We start from the raw sequence: 23917 nt of genomic DNA, 5'->3' as shown, positions 1-23917 counted from the left end.
TATCATTGCATACCAAAAGTCCCTCAAAGGACCAGACAGTGAGGGAGTAGATCACGTAAAGTGTAGGTCTTTTTTAAATGCAGGCGGCTTTCCTTATGCCTCAGCTTCTCCGGCCTACTCTGGAACAGCTTGAGATAGTAATAATATGATCTAAATGTTTTACAATATGTGAGAACTTGAGTAACATCCTAATTTATTCTTCTTTCTCCCTCTTCCTCTAGAAACCTGAGTACCACCTCAGTCCAACATCAGAGACCTGACCGTGTGGTGCATGGACAACAACCTCTCCCTCAACATGATCAAGACAAAGGAGATGATTGTGGACTACAGGAAAAGGAGGGCCGAGCACGCCCACATTCTGTAGTGGAGCAGGTTGAGAGCATCAAGTTCCTTGGCGTCCACATCACCAACAAACTAACATGGTCCAAGCACACTAAGACAGCCGTGAAGAGGGCATGACGAAACCTATTCCCCCTCAGGAGCCTCAAAAGATTTTGCATGGCTCCTCAGATCCTCAAAAGGTTTTACATCTGCACCATCGAGAGCATCGGGACGGGTTGCATCACTGCCTGGTATGGCAACTGCTCGACCTCCAACCGCAAGACACTACAGAGAGTAGTGCATATGGCCCAGTACATCACCGGGGCCAAGCTTCCTGCCACCCAGGACCTCTATACCAGGCGGTGTCAGAGGAAGACCCTAAAAATTCTCAGACTCCAGCAGCCCTATTCATAGACTGTTCTATTACTGCACGACAATCGGTACAGGAGTGCCATGTCTAGGTCCAAGAGGCTTCTAAACAGCTTCTACCCCCAAGCCATAAGACTCCTGAAAAGCTAATTAAATGGCTACACAGACTATTTGCATTGCCCCTGCCCCCTCCCTCTTCTATGCTGCTGCTACTCTCTGTTATTATCTATGCATAGTCACTTTAATAACTCTACCTACATGTACATATTACCTCAATTACCTCGACACCGGTGCCCCTGCACATTGACTCTGTACCAGTAGCCCCTGTATATAGCTATTGTTATTTACTGCTCTTTAATTATTTGTTATTCTTATCTCTTACTTTTTTTTAGGTACTGCATTGTTGGTTAAGGGTATGTAAGTAAGCATTTCACTGTAAGGTCTAAATCTGTTGTATTCGGTGAATGTGACTAATAACATTTGATTTGATCAGCCTTCTTAAGTCACACTGCCATTAACACACCTGTATTCAGCCCTAGGTGATTCCTGTCTGTCTGCTAGGATAGAGCTATAACTGTAATTAGGGTTTTGTTACACAGTGTTGTTCCCTTGTACCCTTTGCCTTTGTTTATGTCCCATTTACTGAGCTGAGATCATTGGATAAATTTAAGCATCACCTTGAGCCGGTAACAAGCTGAACTCCACACCTACACACCCGCCTGCGGTCTATGTTCATCGGACATTGGGCTCCTTGACACCTCCTCACACCAAGCACTGCACGTCTTTGCTGCTGCCACCAAGCTTTCAGAGTGGTGTACAAATATTGTTATAACATATATTTGTATAACTGTTAATAAAAACATACAAATGTGTTTGAATTATTTGTATGGTAACTTGAAGCCCGTTTAGGGCATATTATCCTCATTTGGGAACTACAGTATTTCTTATCCCATTGACTGTACATGTTGGAATTGGCGGATGGTTGTACCGCCCAAGATTCCAGATGATGAACTGAACTGCCTGTAGGCAAAGTGTCTGAACTTTCTAAAAAAGAAAGGGGGGGGGGTGTAAGATTATTAGATTGTATTATTGCATTTGATTAGTGAGGATTCTATTTATAACTCGTGTTGACTAGGGACTCTGTCAGCATCCTGGGCGTAGTCTGCCGGTAAGTATTGTAGGCCGTGAGCAGCACATTGACATCCAGGCAGACCTCTGTCATCGTGGACATTGTCTCCGGTATTCCTGACACGACACAGACTCCATGGCTGTCTGCATGGGAATACACCTGGTACGACAAGTAATGTTTCCATGGTTCAGGCGTAGTAACGAAGGAATTGACGTTATAGGATATATTCTCAGTAGGGAACTAACTAGCCATAATTATCAATCAACATCCCCCCACACTACCGGCGCGCTCTACCGGTTAATACTTTGTAGTGCCATCTTTTGCTGCGATTACAGCTGTAAGTCGCTTGGGGTATGTCTCTATCAGTTTTGCACATCGAGAGACTGACATTTTTTCCCATTCCTCCTTGCAAAACAGCTCGAGCTCAGTGAGGTTGGATGGAGAGCATTTGTGAACAGCAGTTTTCAGTTCTTTCCACAGATTCTCGATTGGATTCAGGTCTGGACTTTGACTTGGCCATTCTAACACCTGGATATGTTTATTTTTGAACCATTCCATTGTAGATTTTGCTTTATGTTTTGGATCATTGTCTTGTTGGAAGACAAATCTCCATCCCAATCTCAGGTCTTTTGCAGACTCCATCAGGTTTTCTTCCAGAATGGTCCTGTATTTGGCTCCATCCATCTTCCCATCAATTTTAACCATCTTCCCTGTCCCTGCTGAAGAAAAGCAGGCCCAAACCATGATGCTGCCACCACCATGTTTGACTGTGGGGATGGTGTGTTCAGGGTGATGAGCTGTGTTGCTTTTACGCCAAATATAACGTTTTGCATTGTTGCCAAAAAGTTCAATTTTGGTTTCATCTGACCAGAGCACCTTCTTCCACATGTTTGGTGTGTCTCCCAGGTGGCTTGTGGCAAACTTTAAACAACACTTTTTATGGATATCTTTAAGAAATGGCTTTCTTCTTGGCTCTCTTCCATAAAGGCCAGATTTGTGCAATATACGACTGATTGTTGTCCTATGGACAGAGTCTCCCACCTCAGCTGTAGATCTCTGCAGTTCATCCAGAGTGATCATGGGCCTCTTGGCTGCATCTCTGATCAGTCTTCTCCTTGTATGAGCTGAAAGTTTAGAGGGACGGCCAGGTCTTGGTAGATTTGCAGTGGTTTGATACTCCTTCCATTTCAATATTATCGCTTGCACAGTGCTCCTTGGGATGTATAAAGCTTGGGAAATCTTTTTGTATCCAAATCCGGCTTTAAACTTCTTCACAACAGTATCTCGGACCTGCCTGGTATGTTCCTTGTTCTTCATGATGCTCTCTGCGCTTTTAACGGACCTCTGAGACTATCACAGTGCAGGTGCATTTATACGGAGACTTGATTACACACAGGTGGATTGTTTTTATCATCATTAGTCATTTAGCTCAACATTGGATCATTCAGAGATCCTCACTGAACTTCTGGAGAGAGTTTGCTGCACTGAAAGTAAAGGGGCTGAATAATTTTGCACGCCCAATTTTTCAGTTTTTGATTTGTTAAAAAAGTTTGAAATATCCAATAAATGTCGTTCCACTTCATGATTGTGTCCCACTTGTTGTTGATTCTTCACAAAAAAATACAGTTTTATATCTTTATGTTTGAAGCCTGAAATGTGGCAAAAGGTCGCAATGTTCAAGGGGGCCGAATACTTTCGCAAGGCACTGTAGACACACTTGCTTTACCCAAAGCCAGTGGCATGTCATTAGTAAAGATTTTAAAAAGTAAGGGGCCTAGACAGCTAACCTGGGGAATTCCTGATTCTACCTGGATTATGTTGGGGAGACTTCCATTAAAGAACAACCTCTGTGTTCTGTTAGACAGAATATAGCAAGGGTTGTAAAGTCATAACACATACGTATTTCCAGCAGCAGATTATGATTGATCACATCAAAAGCGGCACTGAAATCTAAAAAAACAGCCCCACAATATTTTATCTTGAGGTTCTGCTCACTTGAGTTAGAATACTTCATGATAAGGGCAAATCCAGAAGTGGTGCTCCTAGTAGCCGCATGACTTGATTTTAATGCAGGAAAACTGAAATACATTTTCTACCTCATTTCTGCACCAGAGCTGTATGGGCCCTCAAACAAGCAAATCTGTGCAACTAGCAGGAAAACTGAAAAACCTCATTTCTACAGAATTGAATCCTACAACACCGGCTCTGACACTTGTTGGATGTTGCAAGTCCTGCAAACTATCGCGGAGTACAAAGGGAAACCCAGCCCCGAGCTGCCCAGTGATGCGAGCCTACCAGATGAGCTAAATGCTTTCTATGCTTGTTTCGAGGTACCAGCTGTTCTAGACGACTGTGTGATCACATTCTCTGTAGCCGATGTGAGTTAGACCTTTTTAAACAGGTTAACATTCACAAGACAACAGGCCCAGACGAATTACCAGGACATGTACTCAGAGCACGCGCTGACCAACTGGCAAGTGTCTTCACTGACATTTTCAAACTCTCCCTGATCCAGTCTGTAATACCTACATGTTTCAAGTCCTTGTGCCCAAGAACGCAAGGGTAACCTGTCTAAATGACTATCGACCTGTAGCAATCACATCTGTAGCCATGAAATGCTTTGAAAGGCTGGTCATGGCTGACATCAACACAATCATCCCAGAAACTCTGGATCCACTTCAATTCGCATACCGCCCCAAAAGATCAAGAGGAACACCTATGTGGGAATGCTGTTTAATGATTACAGCTCAGCATTCAACACCATAGTGCCCTCCAAGCTCATCACTAATCTAAGGACCCTGGGACTGAACACCTCACTTTGCAACTGGATCCTGGACTTCCTGACGGGCCAGCCCCAGGTGGTGAGGGTAGGCAACAAACAACACATCCGCCATGCTGACCCTCAACACAGGGGCCCCTCAGGGGTGCGTGCTTAGTCCCCTCCTGTACTCCCTTTCCCTCCCTCAGCCTCTCCCTCGATGTCAGCAAGACAAAGGAGCTGATCATTGACCACAGGAAACAGAGGGTCAAGCACACCCCCATTCAAATCGGCAGGGCTGTAGTGGAATGGGTCGAGAGCTTCAAGTTCCTTTGTGTCCAAATCACTAAGGATATATTATGTTCTACACACACTAACACAGTCATGAACAGGGCACTAAAATGCCTCTTCCCCCTCAGGTGGCTGAAAATGTTGGCATAAGCCCTCAGATCCACAAAAAGTTCGACAACTGCACCATTGAGAGCATCTTGACTGGCTGCATCACCTCTTGGTACATTCTTAGAAAAAAAGGTGCTATCTAGAACCAAAAAGTGTTCTTCGGCTGTCCCAAAGTAGAACCCTTTTAGTTCCAGGTAGAACCCTTTTGGGTTCTACATGGAACCCAAAAGTGTTCTACCTGGAACCAAAAAGGGCTTATCTGGAACCAAAAAGCGTTCTCCTATGGGGACAGCCGCAGAACACGTTCTTCTAAGAGTGTATGGTAACTGCTTGGCATCTGACCACAAGGCACTACAGAGTGTAGTATGTACAGCCCAGTACATCACTGGGGCCGAGCTCCCTGCCATCCAGGACCTCCATACCAGGCAGAGTCAGAGGAAGGCCCTAAAAATTGACTCCAGCCATCCAAGTCATAGACTATTCTATCCGCCGCATGGCAAGCAGTACCGATGCACCAAGTCTGGAACCAACAGGACCCTGAATAGCTTCTACCCCCATGACATAAGACTGCTAAATAGTTAGTTAACCAAGTAGCTACCCGGGCTATCTGCATTGACCCTTTTTACACAAACTTTTTTTACTTATCACATACGCTGCTGCTACTGTTTATGTGTATTGTCTGTCACTTATTCCTACCACATGTCTACCACAATTACCTTGTACCCCTGCACATTGACTAAGTACTGATTACCCCATGTATATAGCCAAGTTATCATGAATCATTGTGTATTTATTATTACTTTTATTATGTGTTTTACTTGTCTATTATTTCTCTATTTTCTTTCTCTGCATTGTTGGGAAGGGCCCGTAAGTAAGCATTTCACTGTTAGTCTACACCTGCTGTTTACAAAGCATGTGACAAATACTATTTGATTTGATTTGAACAATGGTGGACATCTTGAAGCAAGTGGGGACATCAGACTGGGATACGGAGAGATTGAATATGTCCGTAAACAGTCCAGCCAGCTGGTCTGCACATGCTCTGAGGACACAGCTTGGGAAGCAATCAATGTGTTCCACTATGGATCCCCTCTTTTCATCCCCATCATCAGGGGCAATTTACTTTCACAATAATGCCTGACTTCTACCTCTGAAGCACTGGAGATTCAGCCGAAGATGGTCGATAAATGAAGATGTCCCACTCGGGCCGTTTAACATTGAAAAATATTGTCACAGTTGTGATCTGCTTAAGGGGTGGCTCTCCTATAGGCACCAATGCATTAGCAGCTGGGTCTGGTTTGCTTAGTTCATTGACTGTTAATGAACCAGAAAAAAGGGGGCTCCTCTTCCGTCTCTGATTCAGCCATAGTTGGATCATTGATGGCTGTAGTTTACTTTAGAGATTACTAGTTTCCTAGATATGTTTATGCAGCTTCTTTGTTTCCACTGCGCTCTAAAGACATGCCTCTTTCTTTACCACTGTAACATACTAAGGCGATGCAATAATGAAAACTCTATCCAAGTAGTTTGTGTCCAAAATTACTTTTATCTATTTGATATCAAAGATATGCATGTGCTAACACTAAAGAGGTCCTGAATGTCCAGAGAATTTAATACAATCTTCTACTACAGTAAGTAGTAGTACTTCTACTACTACTTGCCATTTTTATTCTTTGTTGTAATAAGTTTTTGTTTGATACATTCCCTAAATGTATTTTTTTTATTTAACTAGGCAAGTCAGTTAAGAACAAATTCTTATTTACAATGACGGCCTACCCTGGCCAAACCCAGATGATGCTGAGCCAATTGTGCGCCTCCCTATGGGACTGGCCGGTTGTGATACAGTCTGGAATCTAACCAGTTTCTGTAGTGATGCCTCTAGCACTGAAATGCAGTGCCTTAGACCGCTGCGCTGAAACTGCCACGTCCATTTCCTTCCAACAACACAGTTTTTTCCCTCGGACATCATTGCACGTGCAATAGTACAGCAGATTTTTTTGCCAAGATTCTGGATTCTCCTCTCCTCCTTTCACAAACAAAACAAAAATAGCTGAGAGCAGCAATGATTGGGGTTCACAGGATGACACAGTGACAACCCAGGTAGCACATTTATTTCCTTGGAAATTGTGGGAATGTAAGTTTTTGGTCTCCCATTGGTTCAGGGAACAAAGCCATCTGTTTTTTTAAACATTCTTAGAACGGAAGTGAACATTTTGCTTGTTCTAGGAACGTACAGTTAGGTTGCAGGGAGGTTCTGAGAATGTTTTACTATGGTCGCCTGAAAGTTTTCCTAGGAGAATTTATTAACGTTCGGAGAAGGGAAATGATCCGTTTTTGAATAACTTCCATAAAACTTTCTCTGAATGTTTCAATAAGACTTTTAATAACAATGCTAGCTTAGTTTTGGTTCGCTGTTTGGAACTCCAAGCACAGATAGGACATAGGATAAGCAGGATAAACATTAATCATGCAAACACATTTATTCTTTATTGTGGCCTAGGATCTTCTGTTCTCTATCCATGTAAATTAGTCCACTGCGCCTGGATGGAGCTAAGAGACCATATTTTTTTCTTTAATCATACAAAGCTGTTCATTATGGAGTATGTTCAAAGAACACTGAGAATGTTATTGAAAACATATATACTCTATGCTCAGCATCAACAAAACTTGCTCTATCCTCTATCTTGTTAAGTGTATTCCGGGTGTTAGCTAATGCCTCTTAATTGGCCACACCTGGTCTTAATGAGTGCTTGAGTCATGACCGTAGTCAAATTCCACGTGGCTGTTGAGTCACGGTAATGTACTTAGTTTTTAAATTATTATTATTATTATTATTTTATTTTTTACATGCGTTCTACAGGAGGTTGGTTGCACCTCAATTGGGGAGGATGGCTCGTGGTAATGGCTGGAATGAGTGAGTGAAATGGTATCAAACACATGGGTTCCAGAAGCCATTCGCTCCTTTCCAGCTATTATTATGAGCCATCCTCCCCTCAGCAGCCTCAGCTGATACGTTAAGGGGTACCCAATTTGCTAACAACCGCCAGGTCGCTAATGGCCTTGTACTCTGCTCTATTATCCCTCTAACCACTCTGACCTCTCCTCACCGCTCTCCTTCATTCCTTTCTCGAGCACGTAGAGAGAGGGGCAACAGTCAACAGTTCAATTAAATATGTTTTGTTGTAAAAACATGCTACGATCAATGTTCCTGAACAGATATCACTTGGTTTCTTAAATTGAGCACTGGGTAGCTGCAGGAACAGGGTTGGCGAGCCCAAGGCATACAGAGTTTTGGCAGAATACCACCTGTCACGCAGCAAGAGGCTGCATGCTCCTCAAACAGGTTGATGCGTGGAATGAAATATGTGTTCTTAAAAGCCCAGACATTTCTATATACAATCCCGATTGATAGTTGATGGTTGCCAATAAAAAGAGAAGGATCCCAGCTGCTACTGTATTTATGTCTCAGCTGCTAATATTAAGCACATGCTCCACTATAACATTGAAAAACTCCAGAGCGCCCACTCCTTCTGGACAGGAGAAACACAATGAGTCCACTTCATGTTACTTTCACAGACAACAGTCGCCAACTTCTTCTCCACCCAACCTGACACCACATATGGATCAGCCAGAATACAAGGACTCATTCTCTACACATCACTCACTCCCACTGTGCCAAAATCATCCTTGTCATCATCGGGACGAGGCTTGAAATCAGCGGTCTTCACCGCAGGTACTTCACTTGTCAGGTTCCATCTCTGAACTACTGGAGCACGTATCCCTATTTTTGCACTTGACGCCAAACTTCCTCACCACACCGCTTCCCTCTACACTTAGCTCCTTCTCGTCGGTCATCACTCCACCTGGCGGAGCATTGAATTAATCCTCACTCTCGTCACGTTCAATTTCCTTCTCTAGCTCTTCCAAAAGTGCTGTGTAATCATCCATTCCATATTCACTCAAAACATATTCCAATTTTCTATTTTTTTTCTTGTCCATCATCTTGTCCTTCAACAGATACGCCACTCTATATTTATTCATAATATGTTCCACTTTGCTCATTTTTTTCTTGTCTGCCATCTTCCAAGTGCGGTCGTACCCTTTAGACGAAAAAACAACCTTCTGTAACCTGTTTCCTCCCCTGCATCTACACTGATTGAAATGAATTCAATATTTTTGTAATACAGTAAATAGTCTAAAGTTAAGGCTCTTACAAACAAATGTAAGAGTATTTATTCAACCTTACAATGAGTAATAGATCCCATGGTCACATCTTGAGGTTAGCCTACTGTAACTATAAATGTCTTCTTATGTAATCATAGAAAGCATGCATGTTAAAAGTGGCATGCAAAGGTCACAGTTCTGTGGAGATCTTCACAATTGCTTTAATAATCTGTGCAGAACCTTGAACAGCATTGATAATTTGCACTTTTAATGTAATCTCAACTGAAATCCAGGTCATTTGGTTGTGCTATTAGATGAAGCACAGTAATAACACGTTGAGTAGTTAAATAAATACAAAATAACACAAAAATAACACAAAACTCAGACATTGTTTTTCCATTGGAATTTGGTTGTGCTTTTAGATGGTTGAAAGCCTAGTAATAACACATTGTTGAATTCCCAAACTTCTAGCTGGCTTTTTGAGTGGATGAATTGTGGTTGAAATCTCATTGATCAATGTCTCAAACAAATATTACCCAAATGTCCATGTTGAGATGATGTGGTGTGCCCAGTGGGCTGCCACTCCACTTTATAATCAACAGTTGTCTAGAGCATGCGCCAAGATGAGCTTAGGCAAGTGTGCAATTTATCGCAACAGTTTTTGTGACAAAACCATTGTTAGAGTTGAAAATGTGAAATAAACACATCAAACTTTTGATTTTTATTCAGTACATGAAAGCGTATGCAAAAAAACGCCCTTGTGCACTACACACAGCTTTTTATCTGCAACAAGTTAGTTTGATAGAAACACACCACTAGTGGGAAGATGTGCATATTTTCTTTATGCATATTTTATAATATTAGCCTACATAGCTACTGTCAGATCTGAAGTATCAACAATGAATCAAAGTGATACTTCCCAGAATTTATATCAGATATGACTGAGGTAAAAACAGAGTAGCCTAAATTGCCTCAAAATACAGCATACTGTACAATTTAATAGACCAACCTTATATAAGCCCTGAGAGACACATAACAAAGCAAATCATCTACAATACTTGTTTTTCTCAATAGGCTCCAGAGTTTCCATAGCTTAGCATACTATTAAGTAATCAATGACCTTCCTGTCAATCTTTACCTCCGCTCACCTCCCTTCCCACTGGGCACAGACATCAGTTGAACATCTAGTTTTGTTCAATGTCTAGCTTTGATTTACATTTGGTTGAGTTGTCAACTAATATGAATTCAATGTGAAATCAACAAAAAAACGTCACCATTTCACCAAGTCATTGGATTTGGGTTTTAAAAAAAAGACAGAATTCCCTTATGTTGATGACTTTTTGCTAATCCAATCAGTTTTCCATGTTGATTCAATGTCATCACATTGTTTTTTTGGATTGAAATGACATGGATGAAAACAACGTTGATTCAACCAGTTTTTGCCCAGTGGGCTCCCTCGGCTCCCCTCCCCGCGGCTCCCCTCTAGCTCACTTTAACATTGAAGACACTGATGGCTTCAATGATCAGAGAGGCCCTAGCTATCTACACTGAACAAAAATACAAAAGCAACATGTAAAGTGTTGGTCCTATGTTTCATGAGCTGAAATACGCACAAAAAGCTTATTTCTCTCAAATTTGGTGCACAAATTTGTTTATATTCCTGTTAGTGAGCATGTATATTTTCCCAAGATAATCCATCCACCTGACAGGTGTGGCATATCAAGAAGCTGATTAAACAGCATGATCATTTCACAGGTGCACCTTGCGCTGGGGACAATAAAAGGCAACTCTAAATTGTGCAGTTTTGTCACACAATACAATGCCACAGATGTCATAAGTTTTGAGGGAACGTACAATTGGCTTACTGACTGCAGGAAAGTCCAACAGAGCTGTTGCCAAAGGATTGAATGTTAATTTCTCTACCGTAAGCCACCTCCAACGTTGTTTTAGAGAATTTGGCAGTACGTACAACCGGCCTCACAACCGCAGATCACATGTAACCACGCCAGCCCAGGACCTCCACATCCAGCTTCTTCACCTGTGGGATCATCTGAGACCAGCCACCCGGATAGCTGATGAAACTGTGGGTTTGTACAACCTAATAATTCTTGCACAAACTGTAAAAAAAAACTCAGTCTCAGGCAGCTCATCTGCGTGCTCGTAGTTCTCACAAGGGTCTTGACCTGACTGCAGTTCGGCATCGTAACCGACTCCAGTGGGCAAAATACGAATTTCGCATTGAAAAGATGCACAAAAGTCACTTTGTGGTCTGATTGTGTTCAGATGTGTCTGCCCACTTCAGGTGGTCAGGGATTCATTTTGTGTGGATTTCTCCACAGTCTGGATGCAATCAGGCTACCGAAAACGCATACAGTGGACGACATCATCAGCACTCCTCCCACAAGTCTCCAGAGAACGTGTGTTTTCAGACCGAGCAGGAAATACGTTGGAGGAAATAAGTTCCTTGCATGTGGGGAACGTGTTTGCTGGCCTCATAAATGCTAGCCACCTGGCTAATATTTAGAAGAAAATATGACTAAAGTTATGCTAACTCGTTTGCAATCCATTTACGTTGCTTCCTCTGCTAGCTTGCTGGTTACCTACAGCAGCCATCAGCTGTTGTTGTGTTATCATATTTTCCCTACTGGCACAATGTGGACATGGAGGGCACATTTAAATGTAAATATAGACGTATGACAGGTTTGGATCATTCCATGATCAGAATACAAAAGCTGCATGAACTGTCATGTCTAGATACGGCCAGAGATAATGTGACGAGATCCTGAGGTCCATTGTTGTGCCATTCATCCGCTGCCATCACCTCATGTTTTAGCATGATAATGCACGGCCCCATGTTGCAAGGGTCTGTACACAATTCCTGGGAGCTGAAAATGTCCCAGTTCTTCCATAGCCTGCATACTCAACAGACATGTCACCCATTGAGCCTGTTTGGGAAGCGCTGGATCGACATGTACGACAGCGTGTTCCAGTTCCCGCCAATATCCAGCAACCTCACGCTGATTGAATGTGAGGCTGCGCTGCACACAGTCATTGAAGAGGAGTGGGACAACATTCCACAGGCCACAATCATCAGCCTTATCAACTCTATGTGAAGTAGATGTGTTGCGCTGCATTAGGCAGATAGTGGTCACACCAGATACTGACTGGTTTCTGATCCAGGCCCTTACCTTTTTTTCAAGGTATCTGTAAACCACCAGATTCCCGGTTGTGGTGTATTGAGAAATGTGTTAATGAGTTTAGATTTAAAATGGTGCAAATAGCCAATGGGAATTGTTTGCAGGGGTTGAGTTATTTGAATTAACAAATGACAATGGAGTTTCCGTTCTGGCATTGAAGTGATTGGATTACGAGACGCAAGGGCGGTTAGAGTTCAATGATGTATGGGAGAGTTGGGCTGAAGACACTGTAGAGAGTGGTCAACTGTAATGTGATAAGGAGAACGCAAAATAAATCTGTTCCATTTATTATAAACCCGCTTCGGAGGCTTCAGTAAGAGAACCCAGCATCTTAGGATGAAACACCAGTCAGGCGAAATCCATAATGAATTTATTTCAATTGACAGATTTCTTTATAAGAACTGTGCCTTCGTAAACTCTTTGAAATTGTTGCATGTTGTGTTCAGATTTTTGTCCAGTGTACCTGCTCTCTGAAAGAAGTACTCTTTTTTTAAAACACAGACTCCAGAGTCATTTGACAACTCTCTCCCAAACAATCTCATGTCTGCACCTGAGTTTTGGGGGCTTGTCTCCAATTGTTTGCCACGTATTAAGAATGATTGGAAGGCAGAGGAGGCATGAGGATGTCTCTGCTCTTCTTAGTGTCACAAAGTTGTCAACTGTTCAATGTGTGGTACTTAAGAGATATGCATTCACAATGCACTCTGTTACATCTCTGCTTTGTGAGTTTAGCTGAAGCTCTGCTACCTTGACATTTCCTTCAAGCTTTGTGTGCCATGGATGCCGAGAGCCCAAACTTTTTGGATGTGAACAAGGTCAAGCCATTGTTGGATCTAACCAAATCTGAACCAGTGGAAGTGGAGTTTATTGCGGGTCGCATATTCTTGCAAAGTGAAATTGAAACCACAACCAGCAACAACAAATGGAACCCTTCTCAGTGTTCTTCAAGGATATGACAGGCCTTTGTCAGCAATGCCGACTATGCTGTTGGCACTGAACCATTGATTTGGGGCATCTACAGCAATGTTCGAATATTCATTCTCCACCCTGAATAACATATTCAGTGAACACAGCATGTTACATCAAGGAAAGCCCAGCTGGTATTTAAGAGGGACCTGGCAAGTAAATTTCGCCAGGAATGATAATGTAATCAAATGTATCATGAGGTTCAACACATCATCAAGGAGGCTGCAGCTCTTCTAAACGGTAAGCTACAACCTTTATGGCCATGCCAGAATGATTAATGAATTGGTTTTCCACTCATGTAAGCCTGGCAGATTTGTAAAAATGTAATATGTAGTTACTTTAGGCCTTTCCTTTTTACTTCAATGCATTTTAGATTTATCTATGATTCTTAATGTCATTGCTTGCTTTTGCAGGTCTAATTGCTATTGATAGATATACAGCTTTGAGTTATTTTATGTGTTTAGGGACAATTACCGATGTAGCCTATTGGTTGTGCTCAGAGGCGAGCCCTGGCACAATGCTCCTGTTGTCCTGGCTGTCCACTTCGGTGGTGCTGAAATTGGCAGTGCATCCTTTCGTTGCGCTGACTGGCGGTAGCCTTCTATCCATGTCCCTGAATCGATGGTTACGGTGTGTGCTGTTTTAGTGAGTGCATCTTGGGCTGCCAATCTTCGTGGGGCTTCTCTTCAACATCGTGTACTTTCGTGTACTTTTGTTGTGTGCTATATGGCTGCATTTCAGATAGGAATAACGCAAGGAGGCCGAGATGCTAAAATAGTATAATTGAATCCATGCTTGAAAGAATACAAGTACTGTACAAACAAATGAATAAGACACCTACATAAGACACCTGCTGTGCATAACAGATGCAAGCAGATAGTTGATTAGAGACTGGCGAATAGGGAGTCAATGCATATTAACAAGGAATAATATAGACTATCAAATAATTGGAAAGAGACAACTGTCTGGGCTACATAACAATATCAGAAGCAAATATATGTAATACTCTAGTCGGCTAAAAAGCTCAGAGAGCGGCAGGGTACCGAGGTTAAGTTGGTTTTACATTCGGACATTCAACAGACATTCGCCAAAAGATATTTACAAATGTAAAAATCAATACCTAATTCACCGTTTGTCACAGAATCATCAAACTATATATGATTTATTCTATAAATGTCTAGCATACTTTTACAACCTTTGTTTTGAGTAAGCATTCCAGTTCTGATTTGATGGAAATACATAACATCTATCAAATGCCATTTAAAGCGGTATAAATCAATAGAATCATCAAGCTAGATTGGATTTATATGGCTTTTTCTTCGCAATTCCGCCTAGAAGGCCAACATCCTGGAGTCGCCTCCTGTTGACATTGAGACTGGTGTTTTGCGGGTATTATTTAATGAAGCTGCCAGTTGAGGACTTGAGAGGTGCCCGTTTCTTAAACTAGACACTCAAATGTACTTGTCCTCTTGCTCAGTTGTGCACCAGGGCCTCCCACTCTTCTTTCTATTCTGGTTAGGGACAGTTTGCGCTGTTCTGTGAAGGGAGTAGTACACAGCGTTGTACGAGATCTTCAGTTTCTTGGCAATTTAACACATGGAATTGCCTTCATTTCTTATAACAAGAATAGACGGACGAGTTTCAGAAGAAAGCTCTTTGTTTCTGGTCATGTTGAGCCTGTAATCGAACCCACAAATGCTGATGCTCCAGATACTCAACTTGTCTAAAGAAGGCCAGATGTATTGCTTCTTTAAATCAGCACAACAGTTTTCTGCTGTGCTAACATAATTACAAAAGGGTTCTCTAATGATCAATTAGACTTTTAAAAATGATAAACTTGGATTACCTAACACAATGTGCCACTTGAACATAGGAGTGATGGTTGCTGATAATGTGTCTCGGTATGCCTATGTAAGGTGTGGTTAGAGCGTTGGACTAGTAACCGGAAGGTTGCAAGTTCAAACCCCCGAGCTGACAAGGTACAAATCTATCGTTCTGCCCCTGAACAGGCAGTTAAACCCACTGTTCCTAGGCCGTCAATGTAAATAAGAATTTGTTCTTAACTGACTTGCCTAGTTAAATAAAGGTTTAAAAAAAAATGTTTTAAAAAATGTAGATATTCCATTTAACAAAATCTGCCTTTTCCATCTACAATAGTCATTTACAACATTAACAATGTCTACACTGTATTTCTGATCAATTTTATGTTATTTTAATGGACAAAACATTTGCTTTTCTTTCAAAAACAAGGACATGTCTAAGTGACCCAAAACTTTTGAACGGTATTGTATGTTATGGTTCACTCTTAGTTTTCCTTATCTCCACTGTGGAATGTCCATGTTAATCCTCTTGGTTGTCTTGGTCCTCTTGATCCATCCACCTGTCTTCTTTGTTAGTCAGGCCTGACCCCTTCATCCCGTAGTTTAAAAAAACCCTGTAATCTAATTTAATATGACTGAAGATGCAGAATTGTATGCCAGACCCCTTCTAATAGGGTATAACAGACTCGTTAAAACTTTGACCACATGCCCTCTAGACAGACTACGTGCCCTCTATCAAATCAAAACTGGAATTATTACTCAAAACAAAAGTTGTACAAGTATGCTAGACATTTATAAAATAAATCATACCTAGTTTGATGTTTCCGTGACAAACGGTGAATTGGTTATTGATTCATACAGCTTTAAATTGCATTTGAAAGATTTGATGTATTTCCATCAAATCAAAACTGGAATGTTTATTCAAAACAAAAGATGTAAAAGTATGCTAGACATTTATAGAATAAACCATATCTAGGTTTATGTTTCAGTGACAATCGATGAATTAGTTATTGATTTTTACAATTGAATTTTAAATGGCTTTTGGTGAATGTCTGTTGAATGTCTGATGAATGTTTGTTGAATGTCAGTTGAATGTATGAATATAAAGCCAACTTCACCTGGGGGGCTGCTGGTGAGTGTAGACAACACTACAAGAAACATACAAGATCCAGGTCCTCATTAACAAGGATTATATAGGATTAAAAAAATGGACAATTAAATGTCACAAATAATTGGAAAGAGACAACCGTCTGGCTATATAACAATATCAGAAGCAATAGATATGAACTACTCGAGTAGGCTAAAAAAAAAGATCAGAGAGCAGCGGGGGAACATTTTAACATCTAAAAAGTCCATCAAATTCAGTTCTTTCGTGATAAATAAATAATACACCATCAATAGATTAATTAACTGTGGATCTAACGATGTATGGTCTTGTCCATGCGGCTTGCAACACTGGTATTACGCGCAGACAACTACGGTTACGCATCAACGAGCATCGCATTGCCATCCGAAGAAATTACCGAAAATCACCAGTGGCCAGACATTTTCATGAGGCTAATCATGCTGTGACTGATCATACATTCTGTGCCATTGACTGTTTTCTTAAGCCACAGATGCCGCAATTTGGATGAGCGCCTTCTCCAGCGCGATGCCCGATGGATCTTGGACTTAAAAACTCTACATCCCCAAGGGCTTAATATGCATTGATTCCCTATTCGCCAGTCTAATCACGTATCTGCTTGCACATGTTGTAATGCCCAACACGTATGCTCCTTGCCTTTTATATATATATATATATATATATTTATACACCTTGCACTTTCACATTTTGTGAAGTGTCATTTTAGTGTGCAGTGTTTTAAACTTTAACGGTAGGGAATGGCACTTTGTATAGTAAGTATAGTACAGTACCTGCGCTGGGAAAGCTGTTGTCCTGTCAACGTAGATTTGATATATGGACGGATTTGGAGGTATTGTGCTGCAATTTGGTAATTTGCAATCTGTGTGTGGGGCTTGTTTTGAGGTTTGTTGTAGTGGTAATTTTGTGGCCTGTATATGTATTTGTTATTGCAGTAGTAGTGGTAATTTTGTAGCCTGTATATGTATTTTTTATTGCAGTAGTAGTGGTAATTTTGTAGCCTAGGATCAGGAATGTGCAACAAATTAACGTTTACACCCCTGAATCAATCTTATTGAGTGATACATGCTTCCCTAACGCCGTCTCTTTGGAGTCCCCCCCCAAAGTCTTCCCCATGGTGATTTTGTAAACACAAGGCAGTAGCAGGTCATTTGATCATTCAGTTGCCGGAGAAGACACGATTGTTATATACAAACCCGAATATTAGGAACACTTCTCTTCAAGGATCAGAGAGCGAGACAGTCCGCATAAAATTGCATTGGCATTAATTCTCCTGTGAATTTTCCGTTACATCTTGGTCATATTCATGTTTACTCTTATGCAATGCGTTGCATAATTAAAACATGATAAACATGATGCATTTCTTATTATGAACAATCATGTTTGTAAGATGGCTGTTGTTTAAAAAGTAATTTCACAAATATTGGTTCGATGGATGATCCACCAGGAGCAGTGCATTTTTATCTCGTTAATGATCCCGGTTGAATAGCCATCTGGATAGTGGGAACATGCTCTGATAGCGTCAAAACTGACAGAGAAGGAAACATTAAAACCCCAGCAGATGACTTTTCAACATTGATGAACCAATCTGATTCACACTGTAGCCTACGTCATACAACAAGACATGATCGATATTCCCTGCCATTTTGGAAACAGACATCGTCTGCTTTGTCAGTGTCAGCCCAAGCATGGAATCGATCATGATGTTACGTGGCTTCGTGTATTGTGTTTCACAAAATACATCACTTCGAGCTGTCCTATCTTGCATGGGGATCTGACATGTATAGCTGATCTCGATGCATCATACAAACCATCACCTCAACAGTGCATGGAACCAGCCCAGCCTATGGAACAGTCAGCTAATGTATTGGGTTTAGTTGTGTCCACTTCATTTATTTAGCTTTGTACTTAAAGATTAAACATGTACATCCTCACCGGACATTGAAACATGTGCATTGCCCAAAGCGATGTTATTTATCTACCACAAACCTCTGTTCGCATATACTTGGTAAAGCAAGTTTGCCATGAAAACAGATAAGATATTTTGGAGATGTCGAGATCAGTTATTTAGTAAGAGATATTTAAGACAATATATTTTATATACAATGGTGTGAGATTTAATCTTACAAAATATTATGAAAATGTTGAACCATGTTTAGTCATTTTCGCCGTCATTTGATGTTCACAATACTCTTAACAAAACCATACAAAAAGGAGACCGAATGCTTTCACCAGAATAGTTCTCCCCATGCTCTCACTTATCAACTGGTTTTGTTTTCATGCGGTACTCGTGGATCGATGTCGGTGGTCGTTATCACAGTATGAAAATCCACCTCTTTGGAATCGCAGTGAGCTACATTAGTGGATCCTACATGCAAAGTAAAGCTCAAACACTGCGTTAAATGCACTTAGAGCTAGCCCATTTTGCTTTTCTATGTTGACTGTTAGATTTGTTTGGGGTTAATTGAACCCTCTACAATAACCTTTGTGCGAATGCAAACACAGGTGTTTACCAAATTACGAATGCATTTGAGCCATTGAGGTTGATTGTTTAATTTGTATTTCTAATCAAATCTATTCTGTGACAGGCTATGGTAGTTTTAATGAAATACATTTCAACCATAATGTGCGTCATCATCACCTTTTTACACACTTACTTTGAAGCAATTATTGTCAGATGTTAGTGTTTTTTTTGTTTGTGTGAGAGATAGAGAAACAAGTAAATACATGTGTGCAGTAGGCCTATGTGTGGTTTGATTCCTAATGAGTTTTTGAGTCCACTCGCCAGGATGTCTTCCTGAATGAACAGACTTACAGAGTCGTCTGATTGTCAGAAATCTGGCCGATGAATGGTGGGAGCCCTTTATCATAAAAGGTCCAAACTGAGACAGCTGCCACACTGGGGAAGATAACAGGTCTTAGCAGTATTGTGTGAGTGTTGATCCCACTATCCTAAGGCTTTTAGTCCACCAGACTTCCAACGGGATTTTGTGGGAGTGGAAAAGAGTTTCTTGAAATTTCTCAAGTGTCATTGATTCAGGATGGAGAGCCATGATAAGATCCTCATTTTTTATTATTTTTTATTATGGCCTGTGCAGGATACTTTCCAAAATGTCTCATATAAATGGACCATGGTGTACTAAAATAGGAGCCAACTCTTATTTCTTACTTATTTTGTCACAACTAACTTAAGTACAAAGTAACTAAGAGCCAAGGTGTCCTTCCTTGTAAATATATGTTTTATTTTGTCTTGAGGACATCATTAGGCTATTTTATTGGAATTCATCTTACCTCCTATGTCTACCCATCACCTCCCTTGGCCGTAGGACACAGTGCCCTCTGACACTCCTTGAAGTAGCCTACCTCTGCTGTGAATATACCCAACCCACTCTCCTGGATCAAATGAGGAAAACAGATATAGTCTACATTTACTGGCATCCTAGATGTATTGTAGCCTACATCATAAAGTATCTTACTTTCTGCACACAGTTCATATTTTATAATTGATATATTAATAAATTGCATATCTGAAATCAATATATTTTCCACCCAGCATTTTAATGCTGACATAATTTCATAAATCAGATGTGCAAAACACTGAGGCTAACAACAGTTACAATAACTAAATTGCAATAAATATGAATTCAAACACTGACAGTATGTTGGGCATAGGCCCCTTTTTTACATAAGTTAATTTCACTGCGTATATGTCACCTTAACCAGCTCGATGCTTGAATGTTCAAATTCATGCCATGAGAACATTCCTGAATCACAATGACTATCTGTGTTCAAAACATATGCAATGAGGTTTCTTTATAACACTGTCAGTGTCAGTATTTACATCTGTGTACACAGCTCCCTGTCTATATTCATTTTCAGTGCTTGAAAAACATATAAACATAGATGTGCTGTAACAATTTGCAGATGTAGCTAGATCTTAAGAGTTATAGCAGCAGGAAGATGTTTGAGGGTGGGGGTGCTGCGATTTTTATTTTGCCTGCGCTATAGACTGCTAAACTCAGCAATAAAAGAAGTGTGCCTTTTTCAGGACCCTGTCTTTCAAAGATAATTCATAAAAATCAAAATAACTTCATAGATCTTCCCATGCTTGTCGAGGGAACCATAAACAATTAATGAACATGCACCTGTGGAACAGTCGTTAAGACACTAACAGCTTACAGACAGTAGGCAATTAAGGTCACAATTGTGAAAACTTAGGACACTAAAGAGGCCTTTCTACTGTTTCTGAAAGACACCAAAAGAAAGATGCCCAGGGTCCCTGCTCATCTGTGTGAATGTGCCTTAGGCATGCTGCAAGGAGGCATGACGACTGCAGATGTGGCCAGGGCAATAAATTGCAATGTCTGTACTGTCAGACGCCTAAGACAGCGCTACAGGGAGATAGGACGGACAGCTGATTGTCCTCGCAGTGGCAGACCACGTGTAACAACACCTGCACACGATCGGTACATCCGAAAATCCCACAGGTACGGGATGGCAACAACTGCCTGAGTTACACTAGGAATGCACAATCCCTCAATCAGTGTTCAGACTGTCCGCAATAGGCTGAGAGAGGCTGGACTGAGGGCTTGTAGGCCTGTTGTAAGGCAGGTCCTCACCAGACATCACCGACAACAACGTCGCCTACGGGCACAAATCCACCGTCGCTGGACCAGAAAGGACTGGCAAAAAGTGCTCTTCACTGACGAGTCATGGTTTTGTCTCACCAGGGATGATGGTCGGATTCGCGTTTATCGTCGAGGGAATGAGCGTTACACCGATGCCTGTACTCTGGAGCGGGATCGATTTGGAGGTGGAGGGTCCGTCATGGTCTGGGGCGGTGTGTCACAGCATCATCGGACTGAGCTTGTTGTCATTGCAGGCAATCTCAACGCTGTGCGTTACAGGGAAGACATCCTCCTCCCTCATGTGGTACCTTTCCTGCAGGCTCATCCTGACATGACTCTCCAGCATGACAATACTGCTCGTTATGTGCGTGATATCCTGCAAGACAGGAATGTCAGTGTTCTGCCATGGCCAGAGGAGAGCCCGGATCTCAATCTCATTGAGCACGTCTGGGACCTGTTGGATTGGAAGGTGAGGGCTAGGTCCATTCCCCACAGAAATGTCCAGGAACTTTCAGGTGCCTTGGTGGAAGAGTGGGGTAACATCTTACTATAGCAAGAACCGGCAAATCTGGTGCAGTCCATGAGGAGGAAATGCACGCAGTACTTAATGCAGCTGGTGGCCACATCAGATACTGACTGTTACTTTTGATTTTGACCCCCCTTTGTTCAGGGACACATTATTCCATTTATGTTAGTCACATGTCTCAGTTGTTGAATCTTGTTATGTTCATATAAATATTTACACATGTTAAGTTTGCTGAAAATAACCGCAGTTGACATTGAGAGGACGTTTCTTTTTTTTTGCTGAGTTTATATCGGTCCCCTAATACAGGCCTCGTGAAGGCCTGTATTAGTTTAACATAATATATATTTTTTAAATGCCTGCACTACAGACAGCTATTTTGGGCCTTTAATACAGGATTATGAAAGGCCCAGTGCACTACTTTTGTGGAGAAAAAAATACAATTTTCGAAAAAAAATGTGGCTATGCTTCAGATGGCTATATTGGTCAGCTAATACAGGACTCGTAAAAGGCCCAATGTGTGCGAATTTATTATTCTCAAAATTATTCAAAAGGTATTCTGATTTTTCAGGGGGTGCTGCAGCACCACTACTTCCCGCAGCTATGCTTAGTGAGCTGAATATTTAATATATGCTCTTTACATATATATACACCAAGCTCTATCAGCATTAATCATCTGTGTTTGCTAGGGATGGAGAAAAAGTGTGACACCAATCAGGCCCCTGAGGACTGGAGTTGCCCACCCCTGAGCCAGACTGAGCTCCTGTCAACTTGTTTCATCTGGAGTTAGAAAGGCTCTTGGAACTGTACCGCGAGCTAACCACAGTGGCGTCCTCTTGTATGGAGTCATTCATGTCCGACTGGCTAACACACACTAAAGCCACACGTATCTTGGGGCGCTTCCCACTGAAGAGCAGGTAGATGCAGGGGTTTGCACAGCTGTTCAGACTCGCCAGGAGCATCAGGATGGTGAAAGTTGCAGCTGAAATATATGTCAAAAGATGTAAAACACTAAATATTATCTAAAGCATCCTAATGTATTTATATTCCTTAATACATAGGAGGTGGCGCCAAAATGCCAAGTACATAAACTATAGTAAACATACATTGCAAGTAAAGTTGTAATCCAGGTATTAAAACGTGTGACAAAAGGAGGGATTTCTTAGATATACAGATTGAACAGCTCTTACTCTCAGTGGGTGCTTGGACATCCCAGACGGACCACAGCTGGACAGTGAAGAAAGGAGTCCAACAGATAATGTAGGCAAGAACAATGACCAAAGTCATCTTCACGGTCTTGATCCTGGCTTTGGACACCCCAGCAACGCTACTTGCCCTGGAGGGCAGCGGTTTGGCGAGAAATGTCGATACTTGTTGAGTTTTCATGTGAAAGTTGATTTGAACAGCTCGGCAAATACGCACCTGGCACACGATAACAGTTAAGATGGGCAAGACAAATATCACTAGAGTGGTCCAGGTCACGTAAGCTTTTAGCCCCCACGGTTTGATGAAGTCAGCCCAGCAGTCATAGACACCAGGCGCGATTTGAACTCGGGAGAAGATGAACACTTGAGGGAGACTCCCGATGAGGGATACAGACCAAGCAACGCACACAGGCACGTTCCAGCGCGCTCTCCGCCTCTGGAAAGTAACCATTGGGTTACAGATTGCTTGATAGCGATCAATGGTCATCACTACAATCATGTAAGTGGAGGCAAACATGCCAACGACCTGCAGGTATTTCACCAGGCGGCACAAAACGTCAGGACCGAAGAATCTGTCCGTTACATCCCACATCAGCTGCGGACAAACTTGGAAAAATGTGACAACAAGGTCTGCCAGGCAAAGGTGAAAAACAAAGACGCGCATCCTCGACAGCTGCTTCCTCCTCTTCCACAGCACAAATAGCAGTCCAAAATTTAAGATTGCTCCACTGAAAAATATTATGCTTAAAAGGGCTATTTCAACTTGAGCCAAGCGCTCATCCCGGGACAAATTCTCGGCCAATTCCGTTTCCAAACTTCTATTACTAATATTTGGACTAAAGAAAGTCATACTTTGAAGCAAATTGTCAGTTTTACAGATAAAAACGAAAACAATTTGGCACGTACGTCCACAGGTAAAACATTGGCTAGTACAGTAAACATGAACCAAAATCTGCCTAAATGTATACAACTGAAATACACGTTTATGTAAATGTGCAATTGTTGAAAGTGTAGAGTAGAAAACGTAGACGCGGGAAAACTTTGGAGACGGATAGCACCACCACTGCGAATGAAGAGGAGCGGCGGCGGTGGCAAAGCATTTATATCTACGGATGCACCCCAGGAGGGAGGGGCTACCCTTCTGCACCTTTACAATAACCAAACGACGCCTTAAATACATTCACATTTGAGTCATTTAGCAGACGCTCTTATGCAGAACGACTGACAGAAGTAAGTGCATATATTTACATACCTTTTTTTTCGTACTGGTCCCCCGTGGGAATCAAACTCACACCCT

The 23917-nt window shown here is 41.6% G+C and overlaps 1 protein-coding gene across 1 annotated transcript; it reads right to left on the bottom strand.

Annotated features, from left to right (window-relative positions):
• Nucleotides 1–21703: 21703 nt before the first annotated feature.
• LOC112255463 (vasopressin V2 receptor-like) lies at nucleotides 21704–23666 on the bottom strand. The gene is made up of 2 exons (XM_024428442.2): nucleotides 22606–23666; nucleotides 21704–22397 (listed from the first exon to the last, which is right to left on the bottom strand). The coding sequence occupies exons 1-2, from the start codon at nucleotides 23468–23470 to the stop codon at nucleotides 22192–22194; spliced, it is 1071 nt and encodes a 356-aa protein (XP_024284210.1). The 5' UTR covers nucleotides 23471–23666; the 3' UTR covers nucleotides 21704–22191.
• Between the last annotated feature and the right edge of the window lie 251 nt (nucleotides 23667–23917).

The sequence above is a fragment of the Oncorhynchus tshawytscha genome, linkage group LG07, assembly GCF_018296145.1.
Source record: "Oncorhynchus tshawytscha isolate Ot180627B linkage group LG07, Otsh_v2.0, whole genome shotgun sequence".
NCBI classification, from domain to species: domain Eukaryota; kingdom Metazoa; phylum Chordata; class Actinopteri; order Salmoniformes; family Salmonidae; genus Oncorhynchus; species Oncorhynchus tshawytscha.
Note: the sequence above shows the minus strand (reverse complement) of the source record. Positions and strands in the feature narration are given on the sequence as shown.

Coding starts and splice junctions, on each gene's coding strand:
- LOC112255463 (XM_024428442.2), bottom strand. CDS start 23,470: ATGACTTTCTTTAGTCCAAATATTAGTAATAGAAGTTTGGAAACGGAA. Junction 22,398..22,605: donor TGTCCAAGCACCCACTGAGA/GTAAGAGCTGTT, acceptor CATATATTTCAG/CTGCAACTTTCACCATCCTG.